This window comes from Bufo bufo, chromosome 6, assembly GCF_905171765.1.
Source record: "Bufo bufo chromosome 6, aBufBuf1.1, whole genome shotgun sequence".
Taxonomy (NCBI): Eukaryota; Metazoa; Chordata; class Amphibia; order Anura; family Bufonidae; genus Bufo; species Bufo bufo.
The window spans coordinates 28,519,191-28,539,828 of record NC_053394.1 but is presented as its reverse complement, the minus strand read 5'-3'; the positions used below and the strand labels follow the sequence as shown (position 1 = coordinate 28,539,828).

At 42.4% G+C, this 20,638-nt stretch overlaps 1 protein-coding gene across 1 annotated transcript in view; it reads right to left on the bottom strand.

Moving 5' to 3' along the window:
• Positions 1–20,638, bottom strand: part of LOC121003460 (ovostatin-like) — a 100,519-nt gene that overhangs the window by 43,364 nt on the left and 36,517 nt on the right. The window contains exons 14-20 of the mRNA XM_040435332.1: positions 19,881–20,023; positions 16,806–16,955; positions 14,606–14,773; positions 12,036–12,123; positions 9,957–9,983; positions 4,995–5,067; positions 3,640–3,871 (exon numbers count right to left, since the gene is read on the bottom strand). Of these exons, the coding sequence (XP_040291266.1) occupies positions 3,640–3,871; positions 4,995–5,067; positions 9,957–9,983; positions 12,036–12,123; positions 14,606–14,773; positions 16,806–16,955; positions 19,881–20,023 (881 nt within the window). The remainder of the gene's footprint in view (positions 1–3,639; positions 3,872–4,994; positions 5,068–9,956; positions 9,984–12,035; positions 12,124–14,605; positions 14,774–16,805; positions 16,956–19,880; positions 20,024–20,638) is intronic.

Genomic DNA, 20,638 nt, shown 5'->3' with positions numbered 1-20,638 from the left:
GTCAGCTCTCCTGTGTGGTGTAGTATAGAGGATCTGTCACCTCTCCTGTGTGGTGTAGTATAGAGGATCTGTCAGCTCTCCTGTGTGGTGTAGTATAGAAGATCTGTCAGCTCTCCTGTGTGGTGTAGTATAGAGGATCTGTCTGCTCTCCTGTGTGGTGTAGTATAGAGGATCTGTCAGCTCTCCTGTGTGGTGTAGTATAGAGGATCTGTCAGCTCTCCTGTGTGGTGTAGTATAGAGGCTCTGTCTGCTCTCCTGTGTGTTGTAGTATAGATGATCTGTCAGCTCTCCTGTGTGGTGTAGTATAGAGGATCTGTCAGCTCTCCTGTGTGGTGTAGTATAGAGGATCTGTCAGCTCTCCTGTGCGGTGTAGTATAGAGGATCTGTCGGCTCTCCTGTGCGGTGTAGTATAGAGGATCTGTCGGCTCTCCTGTGTGGTGTAGTATAGAGGATCTGTCAGCTCTCCTGTGTGGTGTAGTACAGAGGATCTGTCAGCTCTCCTGTGCGGTGTAGTATAGAGGATCTGTCAGCTCTCCTGTGTGGTGTAGTATAGAGGATCTGTCAGCTCTCCTGTGTGGTGTAGTATAGAGGATCTGTCGGCTCTCCTGTGTGGTGTAGTACAGAGGATCTGTCGGCTCTCCTGTGTGGTGTAGTATAGAGGATCTGTCAGCTCTCCTGTGCGGTGTAGTATAGAGGATCTGTCAGCTCTCCTGTGTGGTGTAGTACAGAGGATCTGTCAGCTCTCCTGTGTGGTGTAGTATAGAGGATCTGTCAGTGCTCCTGTGTGGTGTAGTATAGAGGATCTGTCAGCTCTCCTGTGTGGTGTAGTATAGAGGATCTGTCAGCTCTCCTGTGCGGTGTAGTATAGAGGATCTGTCAGCTCTCCTGTGTGGTGTAGTATAGAGGATCTGTCGGCTCTCCTGTGTGGTGTAGTATAGAGGATCTGTCGGCTCTCCTGTGTGGTGTAGTACAGAGGATCTGTCGGCTCTCCTGTGTGGTGTAGTATAGAGGATCTGTCAGCTCTCCTGTGTGGTGTAGTATAGAGGATCTGTCGGCTCTCCTGTGTGGTGTAGTATAGAGGATCTGTCAGCTCTCCTGTGTGGTGTAGTATAGAGGATCTGTCGGCTCTCCTGTGTGGTGTAGTATAGAGGATCTGTCAGCTCTCCTGTGTGGTGTAGTATAGGGGATCTGTCAGCTCTCCTGTGTGGTGTAGTATAGAGGATCTGTCAGCTCTCCTGTGTGGTGTAGTATAGGGGATCTGTCAGCTCTCCTGTGTGGTGTAGTATAGAGGATCTGTCGGCTCTCCTGTGTGGTGTAGTATAGAGGATCTGTCGGCTCTCCTGTGTGGTTTAGTACAGAGGATCTGTCAGCTCTCCTGTGTGGTGTAGTATATAGGATCTGTCGTCTCTGCTGTGTGGTGTAGTATAGAGGATCTGTCAGCTCTCCTGTGTGGTGTAGTATAGAGGATCTGTCAGCTCTCCTGTGTGGTGTAGTATAGAGGCTCTGTCTGCTCTCCTGTGTGGTGTAGTATAGAGGATCTGTTAGCTCTCCTGTGTGGTGTAGTATAGAGGATCTGTCAGCTCTCCTGTGTGGTGTAGTATATAGGATCTGTCGTCTCTGCTGTGTGGTGTAGTATAGAGGATCTGTCAGCTCTCCTGTGTGGTGTAGTATAGAGGATCTGTCAGCTCTCCTGTGCGGTGTAGTATAGAGGATCTGTCAGCTCTCATGTGTGGTGTAGTATAGAAGATCTGTCAGCTCTCCTGTGTGGTGTAGTATAGAGGATCTGTCAGCTCTCCTGTGTGGTGTAGTATAGAGGATCTGTCATCTCTCCTGTGTGGTGTAGTATAGAGGATCTGTCAGCTCTCCTGTGTGGTGTAGTATAGAGGATCTGTTAGCTCCCCTGTTTGGTGTAGTATAGAGGATCTGTTAGCTCCCCTGTTTGGTGTAGTATAGAGGATCTGTCAGCTCTCCTGTGTGGTGTAGTATAGAGGATCTGTCGGCTCTCCTGTGTGGTGTAGTATAGAGGATCTGTCAGCTCTCCTGTGTGGTGTAGTATAGAGGATCTGTAAGCTCTCCTGTGTGGTGTAGTATAGAGGATCTGTCGGCTCTCCTGTGTGGTGTAGTATAGAGGATCTGTCAGCTCTCCTGTGTGGTGTAGTATAGAGGATCTGTCGGCTCTCCTGTGGTGTAGTATAGAGGATCTGTCAGCTCTCCTGTGTGGTGTAGTATAGAGGATCTGTCAGCCCTCCTGTGTGGTGTAGTATAGAGGATCTGTCAGCTCTCCTGTGTGGTGTAGTATAGAGGACCTGTCGGCTCTCCTGTGTGGTGTAGTATAGAGGATCTGTCAGCTCTCCTGTGTGGTGTAGTATAGAGGATCTGTCAGCTCTCCTGTGCGGTGTAGTATAGAGGATCTGTCAGCTCTCCTGTGTGGTGTAGTATAGAGGATCTGTCAGCTCTCCTGTGTGGTGTAGTATAGAGGATCTGTCGGCTCTCCTGTGTGGTGTAGTATAGAGGATCTGTCAGCTCTCCTGTGTGGTGTAGTATAGAGGATCTGTCAGCTCTCCTCTGTGGTGTAGTATAGAGGATCTGTCATCTCTCCTGTGTGGTGTAGTATAGAGGATCTGTCAGCTCTCCTGTGTGGTGTAGTATAGAGGATCTGTCAGCTCTCCTGTGTGGTGTAGTATAGAAGATCTGTCAGCTCTACTTTGTGGTGTAGTATAGAGGATCTGTCGGCTCTCCTGTGTGGTGTAGTATAGAGGATCTGTCAGCTCTCCTGTGTGGTGTAGTATAGAGGATCTGTCAGGTTCTCCTATGTGGTGTAGTATAGAGGATCTGTCAGCTCTCCTCTGTGGTGTAGTATAGAGGATCTGTCGGCTCTCCTGTGTGGTGTAGTATAGAGGATCTGTCAGCTCTCCTGTGTGGTTTAGTACAGAGGATCTGTCAGCTCTCCTGTGTGGTGTAGTATAGAGGATCTGTTAGCTCCCCTGTTTGGTGTAGTATAGAGGATCTGTTAGCTCTGCTGTGTGGTGTAGTATAGAGGATCTGTCAGCTCTCCTGTGCGGTGTAGTATAGAGGATCTGTCAGCTCTCCTGTGTGGTGTAGTATAGAGGATCTGTGGGCTCTCCTGTGTGGTGTAGTATAGAGGATCTGTCAGCTCTCCTGTTTGGTATAGTATAGAGGTTCTATCAGCTCTTGTGACATTTATGTTTTAGTAAGCACATCATAAAATAATATCAGAATACTCTTTCTTAAAACTCTACGTTGTGCCATTCATCTGGGTTTCCTCATAGAAATGAACTCTCACATTATATAATAAGTTAAATGTGGAAATGTATGCAATCTTTATCAATTGCCATATTGCATTGCTTTAAAGGGAAATAAGTGTACAGTATATTATTAATATTTTGCTATATGGAGGTGCCTTTTGATGGCATACAAAAAGGCCTACGGCTCCATTGTGTGTCCTTCTACTCCATGTGCAGTGGTATGGATCCTCTGTAGACTTGGCTCTGCTGAGCCCTAAAACTCTATAAATGTTGGGATGATTTTCGCTGCCCCTTTTTCGGACACTGAATGAACAGCCCACTGTGGTTTATACATGGAAGACGTTACAGAGGAGACAGTGTAAGAGGTTTTCACCTTGATGCACTTGTTCAGGTAGTTTGCCACAGTTGCATCTGCGATGATCTTTTCTCCTCTGGTACAAAATTGCGGAAGTGTAAACTCCACAAAGAAAGGCAAAAATGTGGTGACATTTGCAGCCTCGTTGGTCAAACCCACACCTTCTTCTCTTGACAAGCAAATCATTTTGCTTTTCCACTCGGAGATAGTGTCTGGGATGGGGAATTCTGCAGTTCCTCTTCCATCTGATCTAAGTATTAAATTAAGTAATACAATGTTAATTGAGTTCAGTCAATGTTCTCCATGTGCTATCAAGAAGATAAAATAGAAGGAGTGGAGTAATACATTTATTTGTAGTCTGTAAGACTATAGAGACACATAGGTCTGTAGAGGAACTGTAGACACAAGACTATAGGGGATACTTCATCCTGACTCTTTGAGAAGTTGAGGTGTTTTTTTTTGTGATACATTGAAGGAACATAAATGTGTACATTTCCTTTGATTCATAACCTTCGGGAACAGATATGGCATTACAAAAGAATAGGGTTAGGCAGAGCTAGAGCCGCTTTTACTGAGCACGTAAGGAGGACCTTAGTGGAGAATCCCACCTGTAAAGTAGACATGTCTTATGGGGCGTATGAACAGAGTTATTATTGTGAGACATCTCCATTGAAGGGATATTTTCATTAGTCCATATTTTAGCATATCACTAGGATATGATCAGTCCAGTTTGACTTTTGCCACTGTTGTAGATCCAGAGATGATAGGACATGGCATTCTGATGCCCTAGCCACACCCGCTTGAAGGGAACTGCAACACAGCTCCATTCAAGTCACATGAGTACTGCACTTAAAGGGGGTTTCCAGCACTTTCCTTACCTAGACGTGGATAAACATTCCTATACTCAGAATCAATGTTAGATCAGTTGAGGTCCGACACAAGACATCCACACCAATCAGCTGTTTCTGCCACTTGAATGGGAGCTCATCTGCAGGACCTCGGCACAGCCACTACGCAATGGACCAAGCCATCTGCTGGAAGCTCCATTCACTATACAGTTTCCAGTGCATGCGGCTGCCCAAAAAAGCTTATTGGTCAGGGTGCAGTGTGTTGGACCCCACTAATCTAATAATGGTGACTTATCAATATATAAGTAACCAGAAACCCCTTTATGAAGGATCTTGCGGGAGTTCATAGAGTGACCTAAAGTCTACCTCTTTATCTAGACCAGATTTCCACTGACAGATTCCATTTCCTTCATACATTATGCATTTTTTTTGAGAGAACCACCATGTCTAGAAGACCATTGTTCACTGCCATTTTGGACGGTCATCTCAAAGAGATTTCACTGCCTAGTACAAATAAGTAGTTACCCTATCATTACAGTCTGCCATCCGGCCACGTCATTAAAATTACTGCGAACAGTCTCAACCACATCACCAGATCCTGAAAAAAAACAAAAAAAACCTGCAGATTGAAATGATCTTAGACATTGCAGAGATATGCCACAAAATTGTTCTATGTTTTTTTTTTTTAATCAGGAATTGTATGTAGGAAATGATCCCAGGGTGTCCTGCTGTTGGTACCTCCAACGATCAGTTGTTATCCGCGGGGAACCAGGAGCAAATGCTGCAGTGGAAATACAGCATTGCACAATGCCCTTTGAAACCATGAACATGCCCGATCCTCCTGAGTGAGAAACGAACATTGTTCTAGTCCTTAATCTGTCACCAGTTTTCTACTGCTCTCACTTTTAAATCCTAACAGCTCAAGCACATGCCAATGAGTCCCCATATTCATGAGCTCGCCGTTCTCTCCGCCCACCATCCTCTGATTGACAGTTTTTTTTCCATATGAATCGGCAGCAAGTGGGCGGGCAGAGCCATGAGCTTGTAAATATGGGGACTCATTGGCATGTGCTGGAGCCATTCGATTTTGAAAAAATGGGTGGATCAATTATGGAAAGTGACCCAGCATTTTGCTAAGGAGACCTGCAACTATGTTGCCCTTAGTTAGGACACCATAAAACCGGTGACAGATTTTCTTTAAAGCCGCTCTGTCACCAGGATCAACCCCTATTAAACCAGACATACTGCCTTGTAGGGCTGATTAAAACGGTACCTTTCTTATGTCTGTATGATAAACAGCTGCAGAGATATCTGCCTTTTTTGTCATATGCAAATGAGCAATTCGAGCACTCAGAGGCGGGGCTGACTATTCTGACCATCTGCTTTGTAACACCCCCTGTGCTCTGCACATGCGCCCTTTCCATGATTGACAGGACTAGACATGCTGAGGGCAGGGCTGTGTCCTTGCATCTACTTATCATATACACTATGTACTATAGCTTTGCTACACTGAGATCTGCTCAGAAAGCTAATCTACATATCACTGCTTTATTCACAAGCATAGTATATGATTATTAGAAAGACACCAGTAATATGTGATAGCTTCTAAGCATAGAAAAAACACGTATCTCTATGTGGTAATGCTATAGCTTAGTGGTGTAGAGGTTTACCTTGCATATAGACCTCCCAGAAGAGATATACATTTTCTTTCTGTTATTTTATTTTATTTTATTCAAAACCATATTAAAAGGCTATACTATAATAAATAATGTATAATCATACAATAATAAGACCTTACTATATTGAGAAAAGTGTTGGTTTTTTTTTTTTTTTTTGCTAAAACCTATTACTGGTTTAATCACAAATATAATATATGATTATAAAGAAGTTAGTAATATTTATTTGCTTTAAAAATTTTTTTTTTTTAAATAACTTATTGTCCATATAATATAAGGACAAAAACTTGATGTGTTTCCTAAGATTCAAACCTGGGATCTTTACATGCAAAACCAATCACTTAACCACCAAGCTATAGCATTACCACATAAAGATGTCTGTCTTTTCTATGCTTATAAGCTAACACATATTACTGGTGTCTATAATTATACATTGTGCCTGTGAATACAGTAATATGGAGATTGACCTTCTGAGCAGATCTCAGTGTAGTGAAGCCAGGCTCGGACACAGGTTAATCCCCCAGTGGGCCCCTGAGCAAGGTGGGCCCCTAGTCTCCCACCCCCTGCACAAGTGGCACATAACACATTAGACTTACTGCACTACATACATATATTCAAAGTACAGCACCTCAACCAGCCTATGTTCATATAAAAAAAAATATATAATTTTAGCATATAAAAAACATGTTAGATTATTTATTATATTTGAATGTATCCGTACGGTGGGCACCCTTAATAAATTTTACTGGCGGGCCCTAGGTACCCCAGTCCAACACTGAGTGAAGCTATAAAGTGTGTGATATTTTCATGCTAGCACACAGGTCTAGGACACAGCTCTGCCCTCAGCCTGCTGTCCAGCCCTGTCAATCAAGGGGAGTGGGGCGTGTGCAGAGCACAGGGGGTGTTACATAGCAGATGCTCAGAATAGTCAGCCCCGCCTCTGAGTGCTCGAAATTCTCATTTGCATATGAATATAAACGCTGATTTCTCTGCAGCTGTTTATCATACAGACAAAAGAAAGGCACAGTTTTAATCAGTAAGATGAACCCCACCAAGCAGAATGTCTGGTTTAATAGGGTTGATCCTGGTGACAGAGCTGCCTTAGGGTACTTTCACACTTGCGTTGTTTGATTCCGGCAGGCAGTTCCGTTGCCTGAACTGCCTGCCTGATCAGGCAAACTGTATGCAAACGCATGTCATTTTTCTGACTGATCAGGCATTTTTTTATCAGGATCCTGATCAGTCTGAAAAATGCCTGATCAGTCAGAAAAATGCATTGCATTACCGGATCAGTTTTTCCGGTGTCATCAGGCAAAACGGATCCGGTATTTATTTATTTTCTCATTTTTAAAGGTGTGCGCATGCGCAGACTGGAAGGACGGATCCGGCACTAATACATTCCTATGGAAAAAAATGCCGGATCCGGCATTCAGGCAAGTCTTCTGTTTTTTTCCGCCGGAGATAAAACCGTAGCATGCTACGGTTTTCTTTTTTGCCTGATCAGTCAAAATGACTGAACTGAAGACATCCTGATGCATCCTGAACTGATTACTCTCCATTCAGAATGCATGGGGATATGCCTGATCAGTTCTTTTCCGGTATTGAGCACCTGTGACGGAACTCTATGCCGGAAAAGAAAAACGCTAGTGTGAAAGTACCCTTAAAGGAAGTTTCTCACCCCCCAGTGACCATTTTTAACCCTTTGCATCACAGTGTAGCTTTCCTATTGTGATTTCCAAATATATCTTTATGTACTGCTCCCTCTTTTTTTTAATCTCCAAAAAGAAGGTTTTTATTTTTATGCTATGGAGACATAAAAAAGCACAAGAGACTGTACTTATCCCTAAAAGGGCCCAGCCGCGCCCATCAGAAGGGAGCCCTGCACCTCCCCTCCTCTTCTTCTCTCTAACGCCTAGCCTAGCCTACCCTCCCCGACGTCATCGTGATGCTGTTTTACATCTCATGCAGGCGCACATCGTGCACTGTCTGAGCAGACTAGATTCGCCAAATGGTTCTTATCTGCCGACACATTCTATGTTTCTATGTCTGTGAACTTCTGTGGGCATCGGCTTATTCAGTTCCGGGTCAACTGAACCTCTCATACTATTGTCATATGTACAGTTCAGTTGGAGAAGCTGATGCCCAAAGAAGTTCACAGACACATGTACAGGAGATGTGCGCCTGAGCAAAATTTAAAGCAGGATCGTGATGACGTTGAACAGGTTAGTCTAGGCTAGGAGGTGGAGAGAAGAAGAGGAGAGGATAGGAGTGTTCGCTGGTGACTACACAGCTCTATCAACCAGGTAGTGAGGACAGTGCTTGTAACTGTAGTACTGCTCCCAATGACTTCAATGGGATCAGCTCTTTAGTAACAGGCTCCCTCCACTACAAAGTTGTAGTTATTCTCTGTCTTAATACTCAAGCAGACCTGCTACTGAGACACTGCTCTGGTGTTATTTTGCTCACTGACTTTGCACTTAGTGCTGCCCAGTATGTGAAACACCATTACTCCTGAGAGAGGAAGAGAGTCAGGGATCAGTGTTGATCCGAGGCATGTGATGTGTGAGGTCCTGTACTTCAAGGAGAGGGATGTAATCATGTTTTCAGAGATGTAAAAGATGTTACACAAGCAGGAACATGGCCAAGTGATTGCATGTGAGATTGGCATATTGAGGCATCTCAGCTACAGACAAGTGACTAAACTTTCTACATTAACCACCTGCAAACTATTTTAAAGACTTAAAAAACCCTCTACAGTTGTTGTTTCATGTCAGACTTTGATAGTATATCACTAGTATATGCCATTAAAATCAAATAGGTCTGGGTCCCATCAATGGGACCTACCCCTATCTCCAAAACGGACACCCTGAAGCAAAAGAGAGCCGCACTCTGTTCATGACTATGGCAGTTCTTAAAATAGCCGGCTCCTATGTCTAACCCCAGAAAACACTAGCATTTGCTGCTTAGGATGTTTTACAGGGGCTAGTACATTTCCACAGTCATCGGTGCATTGCACCTATAGACCCTCGTGATTGGCTGAGGCTGCCTGAAAGGCATTATGGGCAGGCTGGCGTGAGATCATTTGACCCTCCTTCTTCATCATCCTGATCTTTTGATCTGTATTTTGATCATGCAAAACAAATCTCAAAGGTTTCGGATCAATAAAAACAGTTTTCTGGGAAATTCATAATGAACTGGATTCATGTTGTCACCGCCAGTCCTGTGAGAAGGTCTGTTAGACGTTCTTCTCTACCTCTTGCATGACGTTCTTTGTTTTGGTTTCACTTTGTAATTTCCTTTCCTTCTCCCAGCTGTCACCTATTTACACTAACTGTCTCCCTTTATATTCCCTCCCATACTGCCTCACTTTGCGGTTTATACTTCTTCCTGGATGAGTTGTTCACTGCTGGAGGCTGCTACTGCTGATTGCTCAGATAAGAGTTTTTCCTTTATTTGTGTTTCCTTGCTGGCTTGATTCTACGTGACCCTGACTCCGTCCGTATTTAGTGCAGGGAGCCGGTGGTCGTGTCCCCTCACTATTATAGGGTTTTCAGGTGTCACACAGTCTTAGGTACGTGGGCATGCAATCGTCTACCATAAAGACCTTTGCATGGGCATAGCAGTCAGGGAGAGCTCTAGGGGTTTTATAGGGCTCACCCATATGCTCCTTAGTTTGGGATCAAGCCAGTCGGATGTTTATTTATAAGTTCCAGCTTTCTGCAACACCATCCGTGACACATGTAGAATGAATTCTCTCATCTCCAATTTAAATATCTACATTATAGTGTACAATATCTAAAATGACGATTACCTGGTGGGAGTGAAGCCTCAGAGGAAACTATGGAAGTTGAAGAAAGAAATAAAGTGATCAAGATGTATTCATAAGAAACCAATCTAATACATCTATATTTTTTTTTAACTTTGTAATTGTAGGTTCACTTCTAGTCACAATTTTACTGTGCCTCTTAATACTGGGACACTATAGCTTGATTTTTTTTGTACAGTGGCATTATTACTGGGGCCATTATAAGGGATATTATTATTACATGGGGCACTATAATGGCATTTTTACTTGGGGTAAAATAGTGAATATTATTGTGGAAGGCACTGTAGGGGCATTTCTATTACAGGGGTATATTAGGGGACATTATTATTACTGGAGGGACTATAGGGGGCAATATTATTGCTGGAGGCACTATAGGGGCTATAAAAATTTGTGGAAAAATTAAATTTGGCTGCTTTGCTAAATTAAAAGAAAGATTGCCTCGTGACTAATTATTTGGTCATGAAGCGCATTTCTTTGTAAGTAGTCGGTGCAATGATAGGGAGTGGTGATAGCGCCGCTCCCCATCATTGTACCCCTCAGAGGCCGCGTATACATGATCGCAGCATCTGATAGCAATAATCCATGTATAAAATAAAAATAAAATAATAATAAAATCATACTTACCCTTATCCATTTGTTCGCGAAGAGCCGGCCGCTGCCATCATGAAGATCTAGCGTGAAATCTTGCGCTGCCCATGATGATGTCATCACATCGGCCGGCATGTTGACGTCATATGTCACCGCGCACTTGATTTTGCGCGAGATCTTCAATCAAGATGGCAGCAGCTGGCTCTTCATGTTCAAATGGATGATGTACTGTAAGCACGAAGAAATTAGGCTTCACGGTGAATCGGATTTTCCCTGAAATTCTGATCGAATTCCACTTCGTGGAGTTTGATTGTGCTGAACACTAAAAGTGAGCACACCTTAAATAATGCAAATACTTTATTAATCCATGATCACATTCTCTACAAAATATATACCCCAACGTATACCACCCCTGTCCTAATACATGTCTATGGGGACAGATAACGGTTCCGTTATACATGACGGAAAAAAATGGTCCTGTCGACAGAACTATTTTTTCCGTCATGTATAACGGAACCATTATTTGTCCCCATAGACAAGTATTAGGACGGAGCAAAACGGAATGCAAAACGGACAAGTATTAGGACGAAGCAAAGCGGAATGCAAAACGGACAAGTATTAGGACGAAGCAAAACGGAATGCAAAACGGACAAGTATTAGGACGAAGCAAAACGGAATGCAAAACGGACAAGTATTAGGACGAAGCAAAACGGAATGCAAAACGGACAAGTATTAGGACGAAGCAAAACGGAATGCAAAACAAAACCTGTAACGGAATTCCCTAATGCCAGTACGAACCTGCCCTAAATTATGAGACAGTCTACCAGTTTGTCAACTTATTACGGAAAACCATAAAATGCTGCCAGTTTAATGGGGCTTAATGCATACAAATGTATACAGCCAAATGCATTGATGTCCTCTAAGTTGTGGCTGCGACAATCTAGAACTTTATCATTTAACCCATGGCAAGGGAAGCGTGGGATTCAGTGTCCTTTAGTAGGAAACTAAACAGCAAAAGGTGAACCCTTAAATGTGCGGGGGGTGGGGGGTGGGTGGTGAACCTATGGGGTCGCTTTGCAGCTGAACATGGCCCCTCTCCTGATTTGCAGCTTTGGGTGCGGGCTAAGGCTACATGCACACGAACGTTGTTTGTTTCCGTGTCCGTTCCGTTTTTTTTGGCAGATAGGATGCGGACCCATTCATTTCAACACCGTGTGCTGTCCGCATCAGTATGTCCGTTCCGTTGCCCCGCCCAAAAAATTGTGCTTGTCCTATTTTTTTCTAGTTTGCAGACAAGGATAGGCATTATTACAATGGATCCACAAAAAAAACGGATCCGCAAAAAAAACGGATGCCATACGGACCGCAAAACACATACACTCGTGTGCATGTAGCCTAAAGGAACAGATTTTGCTACTCTATGTATTCTGGAATGGGTTATTGGGGCTTCACTAACAACCGTTACACAGTACTCACACACAGTGGCAGTATAATAGACATTCTCCATTCCACAGACCACTGGTTTCCTCACTCTGAGATCGCTGGCCACAATTAGGCCGAATGACTGAAATAAAGAGATTAAACTATAAGCCATACAATGTTGTTCTAGCTGAGCTCATTAATGTTTAACCCTTTCCTGACACACAACTTTTTTAGCGTTTTTGCGTTTTCGTTTTTTTATTCCCTGCCTTCCCAGAGCCATAACGTTAAAATTTTTCTGTTCACAAAGCCATTTGAGGGCTTGTTTTTTTGCCGGACAAATTGTACGGTCTAATGCTTCCATTACATATTGCATAAAATGTAGTGGGAAGCTGGAAAAAAGTTTTTCTAAATGTGTTGGAATTGAAAAAAAAAAAAAAACGCAATTACGCCACAGTTTTGCTTTTTTTTTTTTTTTTTTACGACGATCACTGTGTGGTACAACAAAGCGACATTTATATCGTATTTTTTCGTGTTTTCATACTGAACAAATTTTTTTTTGAAAGATATAATTTTTTTTCTTTTCATCGCCATATTCTGACCCCCTTTGTAGTTACGTTTATGGAGCTGGGTGAGGGCTCATTTTTTTTGTGACACGATCTGTAGATTCTATTAGTACCATTTTGGGTTGTATATGACTTTTTGATCACTTTTCAATAGATTTTTTTTGGGGGAGGTAAAGCGATAAAAAAGGGGAAATCCGCCATATTGATTTTTTCCTATTATACCATTTACCGCATGGGATAAATATTTTAATATTTTAATAGTACAGGCATTTTCGGACGTGGCAATGTCTATGATGTTTTTTTTGGGGCAAGGGCGTGATTAGAATTTTTATATTTTTAAAACATTTTTAGGCCCCCAAGTGGACCCTGACATGCAATCATTAGATTGCAATTTGTACAAAGTAATGGAATTTTATCCATTACAATATACAAAGTTTGGATCTATTCCAATGCAGTGCTGCCACCTGAAGGTCTGTATTGGAATATACCGGTAATAAGCTTACAAGCCTAGTACAGGCTCTGGCTCATTACTTCAATGGAACGCCTTCCCTGATCTCAGCCAGGGGAAGGCATTCTTGACCACAGCATCTGAGGGTTTAAATGTCCACGATCGTCAGGCATCCAGTTGCTATGGTGCTGGCTCCTCTTTGGAGCAGGCTCCATCTTTAAAGGCCCATGTACGACATGGATTGTAGAGATTGTAGAAAAACATGACAACAGCTCCACACATATCCATGGGAGGTCAGCCCCAATCACTTCAATGTAACGGAGCTGCAGTACCAGGCACAACCAATGGAGAGGTGTGGCACTATTTCTAGTAGAGAACTGCCATGTAATAAAGAATAAATTGGATTTCAAGCCAGTCCCAGTCCACCCCCCCCCCCTTTCCTATAGAAACCATCATGGCCACCACTAGAGGTTCAGGTCTGTGAAACACAACTGAATCCATTACAGTCAATGGTATCTGTCAGGCACTGCCTGTGGCCGTCCTGTGATGGATATGGCGTGGCCATCATTTTTTAGTTTTTCTGTCGCTATGACAACACAGAAAAATGGAAATGGAAAAAACCTTGATACCGAACTTGGGTTCGGTTCCAAGGTACCACTTGGAACCGAACCCGAGTTCGGTATCAAGGTTTTTTAGAGTAATAATTAATTCACAAAGTTATTACACAAAGTCTCGTGAGACTTCGCGAAGTAATAACTTCGGCTCATCAGAGCCAATACATTCTAATACTGTACCGAGCAGGAACTCTATACAGTATTACATCAAAGTTTTATGCGAATCGACTTCAAATGAAGCATCCGAAGTCGATTCGCTCATCCCTAGTTGTGACGCTGGCTGTATTTTGCTACAATGTATCGGTTTGGATTCCAGGGTGTTTAGTTCACAAGCAATGAAGTGATTACCTAACTTTTGGATTGGTCACCGATATCTGCTCGGTGGGGGACTGTCACCCAGTACCCCCTGCTCAGCTGTTGGAAGGGAGTCAGGGACCATTGGTGCTCAGGCGCACCAGTGATGTCACACACGGTGGCTCAGTGGTTAGCACTGGTGCCTTGCACCGCTAGGGTCCTAGGTTTGAATATCTACATGGAGTTTGTATGTTCTCCCCATATTTGTGTGGGTTTTCCACGGGTTCTCCGTTTTTCTCCCACACTCCAAAGACATATAGATTGTGAGCTCCATTGGGGACAGCAAGTGATGATAATGTCTGTATACTATTGCAGAATATGTCAGCGCTATATAAGTGAATAAAATAACTCAATAAAATGAATGGGATTGAGCTGTAGTACCAAGCACAACCACTATACAATGTACGGTGCTGTGCTTAGTATACCATACACAGCGCCATACAAACAGCTGTTTGGGAGGCGTGACAGGAGTATTTATGTCCTGGAAAATCCCTTTAAGGCCATGAAAGTAATTTTATTGTTATACTCTATGGAATACAGGGGCTCTGTGAGGGTCACACACTGGCCCTTTAAGTGAGGTGTTTACCTTTACTGCTATATTAACCAGTGTGCTAACAATAGGATTGGCTATTACTTTGCACTTACCAGGAGATTGCTGTACGTGTCTCCATCTGTGTGAGTGCTGAAGGGACGATAATATCGTCCATGACAAAACACTTCTTTGTTTGGATCCTCACAAGGTGGGGCTGGACCTTCTAAGTTGAAATTTCCAACTTGGAGCCCATATTGGTAATAGTTCAGTGAGTAATATATCTGTAAGAAAAGGAGGATTCATTGTAAGCCTCTGAACATGTGACTTGTAGGATAAACAATATTCACAGCAGAATCCAAAACTATACGAAAATGATACATAAAAAGAACAAGGCCCCCACTTACAAAAATGAACGAGAGCACGCTGCGCATGCGCAGAGTGCTCTCCATTTACTGCTATAGCGAGTACGCTTGACTATTCTTGGAAATCCCATAGAGGTGAATAGAGAGCATGCTGCGCGTGCACGGCTACCTCTCCTCTCACCACCATGGGACCGCCGGAAATATTTTGGAAACTCCTATAGCGGTGAATGGAGGGGGGCTGCACGTGCTCAGCTGCTTTCTGTTTACATTGGTGGTCCCATTCTGTAGATAAGACCCACACTTATCTGACGTTGATGACATATCCTAGTGATATGCCATGAATGCCTGGGATGGGAATATCCCTTTAATAGTGAATTCTTCTCTATGAAAGTTCTTTATAAGACTTAGACAACCCCTTAAAAAAACAGCCTGGGCCTCTGTTCATCCCTTTAATGCTGACCCCTAGACGGTTGTCCAGTTTAGAAATATACCCCATTAGGGGTTTCTGAGTTAAATGGGACCATCTGCCTTGTCAAGAGCAGAAAGTCCCTGGGTCTGGAGGACCCGTCCTTTCCTACATTACACAGACAACCCAGGACATTGTGTAATGCATTATTCCCCCTGTGGAGGAGCTGCATTGAAATGGAATGCTTGCTGCCTAGTTTCCCCACAGACTACAAATGATCACTAGGGATCCCAGGTGGGGGACACGTCATGATCAGCTCAATGTCAAGGGATTCTCCAAATAAGATAGGGATTGGGAAAGTGATGAGCGGGAGGTGCCATATTCGATTTCGCGATATTTCGCGAATATTCAATTGAATATTCGTCTAAATCGAATATTCGCCATTATTCTATTTATCGCGAATAATATACGATTCAATTATTCGCGTATTGCGATTTTTTTCTCTTGACAGTATATGGCAACGTTCCTATGACTATGGCTAGGTTAATATGTGTATTTTACGAATATTCGTAATATTGCTCTAACTTCGTCTTTTAGAATATTACAAATATTCTAAAAGAGGAAGTTAGAGCAATATTACGAATATTCGTAAAATACACATATAGACTGTAATTTAGCTAATATATTGCTATAATCTTTTTTTTTTTGTCTAATTTTTTTTGCCTCTTCTGAACTTCAGTTTTGGAAAATATGTACACTATTAAAAAAAAAGATTATAGCACTATATTAGCTAAATTACAGTCTATATGTGTATTTTACGAATATTCGTAATATTGCTCTAACTTCGTCTTTTAGAATATTACGAATATTCAAAAAGACGAAGATATAGCAATAGAGCGAATAAATTCGTTATTTTGAATATTCGTCTTTTTTTTTTTCAATGTGTACTGTTATTCCACTTTGGCATACTGCTCCCCGACAAGCGTCCCCATAACCATGGGAACGCCTGTGGGTTAGAATATACCATCGGATCTGAGTTTTCACGATCTCAAAGAAAACTCAGATCCGATGGTATTTTCTAACCCACAGGCGTTCCCATGGTGACGGGGACTCTTGTCGGGGAGGAGTATGCGAACAACTGTACAGATAGGAAAAAAATAATGCCAAAATTCTAAATAACGAATATATTCACTATATTGCTATGTATTAGTTTTTTAGAATATTGGTCATTTTAATTTCCATATAAAAACATGATTCCTTCCTGCTTAAGTTGCTTGTGGGCCAATGGCTTATTGACCCCCAAGAAAGAAGCAGGGAGGAATCATGTTTTCAGATGTTAAAAAATGACGAATATTCAATATAACGAATATATAGCACTATATTCAAAATATTCGCGAATTTACGAAGTTACGATATTCGAGATAAAAATTCGTAATTAGAATATTCGCGCTCAACACTAGATTGGGATTGCCCAGCTTGGAGAACCCCTTTGAACTGTTTATATCATATATATTTTAAGGGTGTCTGTATTGTTAGGGCTCTTACATTATCAGGGTTCAAACTATCATATGAACTTAGTAAATCGAGGCTGGCATCATATGCTTTTAGTCCGCAGATTGAGCCCGGAGCTGCTGATAACTCTAGATGAACGTCCGAGCCTGGAGTTACGACTGACTCCGTGAAGGCCAAGGAAACCTGAAAAGATAATAAGTTATATAAAGATAATATGATCAACAAGAAATCACAGTAATATAAACCTGGCCTTTATTAATGGTGGGCCTCATGGAGGTCCAACCTCTAAATATCTTGCTTATTTGACAAAACAAAATTGAATGTGGCAATAGACACTAAGGAATCGATTTGTCTCACGCGCAGGAGCTCTTTACCTGTCACGGGCTGTCCCCACAGGCGAAAGCACCCACCTGCCTATTGATTGACAGGGCTGGACATCCCCTCCAGCTCCGACAATCTGGTCCCTGCGCTGCTGCCGCAGAAGCATCTACGGTTCATGTGCAGAAAAAGCCTGGTTATGAGGTAACATAGCCTAATGGATTGCCTGAATTAGAGGCACTAAAGAAGTTGTGATAATATATTGGGTAACTCTATTTGCCCTGAGGAAAAGCGGTTCAGTCTCCAACTATGGAGAGAATTTTTCACTGTAAGAGCTGTAAAGCAGTCACTACAGGAACTGATTGTAGCAGATAGAAAACTGAAAGAAAACATGTTGATTACTAAAAATGCAACCCTTTGAAATATTAATTTAAACAGGAGATGTTTACAGAAATTATAGGCTAATCTCTGTACACCAATCTATAGGTTATACATACATATAATCTGCGGAAGGAGCAGTTTCTAAATTAATTGTGATAAGTCACAAAAGGTCAAGAAATTGATCTGGAAGCCATTGTCTGATAACTCACTAAGTGTCAAGCTAAGAATTGCTACATCTGTACATTAAATCATACATTACATCATAAGTTATCATGTACAATACATACATTACATTACATATCTTGTACTGATCCTGAGTTACATCCTGTATTATACTCCAGAGCTGCACTCTCTATTCTGCTGGTGGAGTCACTGTGTACATACATTACTTATCCTGTACTGATCCTAAGATACATCCTGTAGTATACTCCAGAGCTGCACTCACTATTCTGCTGGTGCAGTCACTGTGTACATACATTACATTACATATCTTGTACTGATCCTGAGTTACATCCTGTATTATACTCCAGAGCTGCACTCACTATTCTGCTGGTGGAGTCACTGTGTACATACATTACATTACTTATCCTGTACAGATCCTGAGTTACATCCCGTTTTATACTCCAGAGCTGCACTCACTATTCTGCTGGTGGAGTCACTGTGTACATACATTACATTACTTATCCTGTATTGATCCTGAGTTACATCCTGTATTATACTCCAGAGCGGCACTCACTATTCTGCTGGTGGAGTCACTGTGTACATACATTACATTACTTATCCTGTACAGATCCTGAGTTACATCCCGTTTTATACTCCAGAGCTGCACTCTCTATTCTGCTGGTGCAGTCACTGTGTACATACATTACTTATCCTGTACTGATCCTGAGTTACATCCTGTATTAAACTCCAGAGAGCGGCAATCACTTTTCTGCTGGTGGAGTCACTGTGTACATACATTACATTACTTATCCTGTACTGATCCTGAGTTACATCCCGTTTTATATTCCAGAGCTGCACTCACTATTCTGCTGGTGGAGTCACTGTGTAGATACATTACATTACTTATCCTGTACTGATCCTGAGTTACATCCTGTATTATACTCCAGAGCTGCACTCACTATTCTGCTGGTGGAGTCACTGTGTACATACATTACTTATCCTGTACTGATCCTGAGTTACCTCCTGTATTATACTCCAGAGCTGCACTCACTATTCTGCTGGTGCAGTCACTGTGTACATACATTACTTATCCTGTACTGATCCTGAGTTACATCCTGTATTATTCTCCAGAGCTGCACTCTCTATTCTGCTGGTGGAGTCACTGTGTACATACATTACATTACTTATCCTGTACTGATCCTGAGTTACATCCTGTATTATACTCCAGAGCTGCACTCATTATTCTGCTGGTGGAGTCACTGTGTACATACATTACATTACTTATCCTGTACTGATCCTGAGTTACATCCTGTATTATACTCCAGAGCTGCACTCACTATTCTGCTGGTGCAGTCACTGTGTACATACATTACTTATCCTGTACTGATCCTGAGTTACATCCTGTATTATTCTCCAGAGCTGCACTCTCTATTCTGCTGGTGGAGTCACTGTGTACATACATTACTTATCCTGTACTGATCCTGAGTTACATCCTGTATTATACTCCAGAGCTGCACTCACTATTCTGCTGGTGGAGTCACTGTGTACATACATTACATTACTTATCCTGTACTGATCCTGAGTTACATCCTGTATTATACTCCAGAGCTGCACTCACTATTCTGCTGGTGCAGTCACTGTGTACATACATTACTTATCCTGTACTGATCCTGAGTTACATCCTGTATTATTCTCCAGAGCTGCACTCTCTATTCTGCTGGTGGAGTCACTGTGTACATACATTACATTACTTATCCTGTACTGATCCTGAGTTACATCCTGTATTATACTCCAGAGCTGCACTCACTATTCTGCTGGTGGAGTCACTGTGTACATACATTACATATCCTGTACTGATCCTGAGTTACATCCTGTATTATACTCCAGAGCTGCACTTTTTCCTAAATTTAGTTCGCCATGCTTGATGATACCTCCCACAATACAAACTATTAGTTCTTGGCAAAGATTGCTGGGAAATTGAAGCTCTGAATCCTGCAGAATTGTGAATGAAGCTCTGGACAGTAATACAGGCTGTAAAAGTCTAAGCTGTAAGTCACCTCTGTGTTTCCAGTTTTTCATGGACCCTCAGTTGGCTGCACTGCATTGTAGGAGGCATTGTCACTCCTCTGGTTCATGGTTCTTCCTTACCATTTTCCAACCTATCATATAATTTATACTATATGTGGATGTATGAATGGATTGTGCAACAATGTATCTACAGTATCTATTGCATAGCAATGTACCTACCTCATTGTCATAACAGCTTTCTACGTTGAATGTTTGTAGGTCTGAGATGATTTCGGTCTTCATTTTTCCAATAACGAGCATCTGAGCGTTTATTGCATAATCAGAAGTGATAAGCAGCGGTATTTTGAAGGATCCTGTAAGGCCTGTAAGGATAAAATACACTCCCTGAAAAAGGACACACTCCCTAAGAAAGGACACACCCACTGAGCTGCCAGCTTGAAATAAATCTAGCTGAGCAACTGGAGCAGTGAATAGGGAGATCTCTGGATCCATGCGAGGTAGAGGGCTGGTTCTAGCTTTGTTAGAAAGCGATCGTCATGTACTATATGAAGTCTCATTTTTTTTTATTCATTATGAGATAAACATTTTAAAGGGATTTTCGGGTCTTAAGATATTGTGTATGGAGCTGAAATAGCACAACACACCACATAGTGGCCATTTTTGTGTACTGCAGCTGAGCTCCTATTCAAGTGAATAGCATGGGGCAGGGATGGCCAACCTGCGGCTCTCCAGCTGTTGTAAAACTGCAACTCCCACCATGCCCTGCTGTAGGCTGATAGCTGTAGGCTGTTCGGGCATTCTGGGAGTTGTAGTTTTGCAACAGCTGGAGGGCCGCAGGTTGGACATCCCTGAGTACACAGAGAACGGAGCTACTCTCGTTTGTGTCAGTCCTGGTGCTAGCGGCTGCTGTAAACATCTGATTGGTAAGGGTGTTAGACCCCACCTATCAGAGATTAATGACCTACCCTATGGATAGC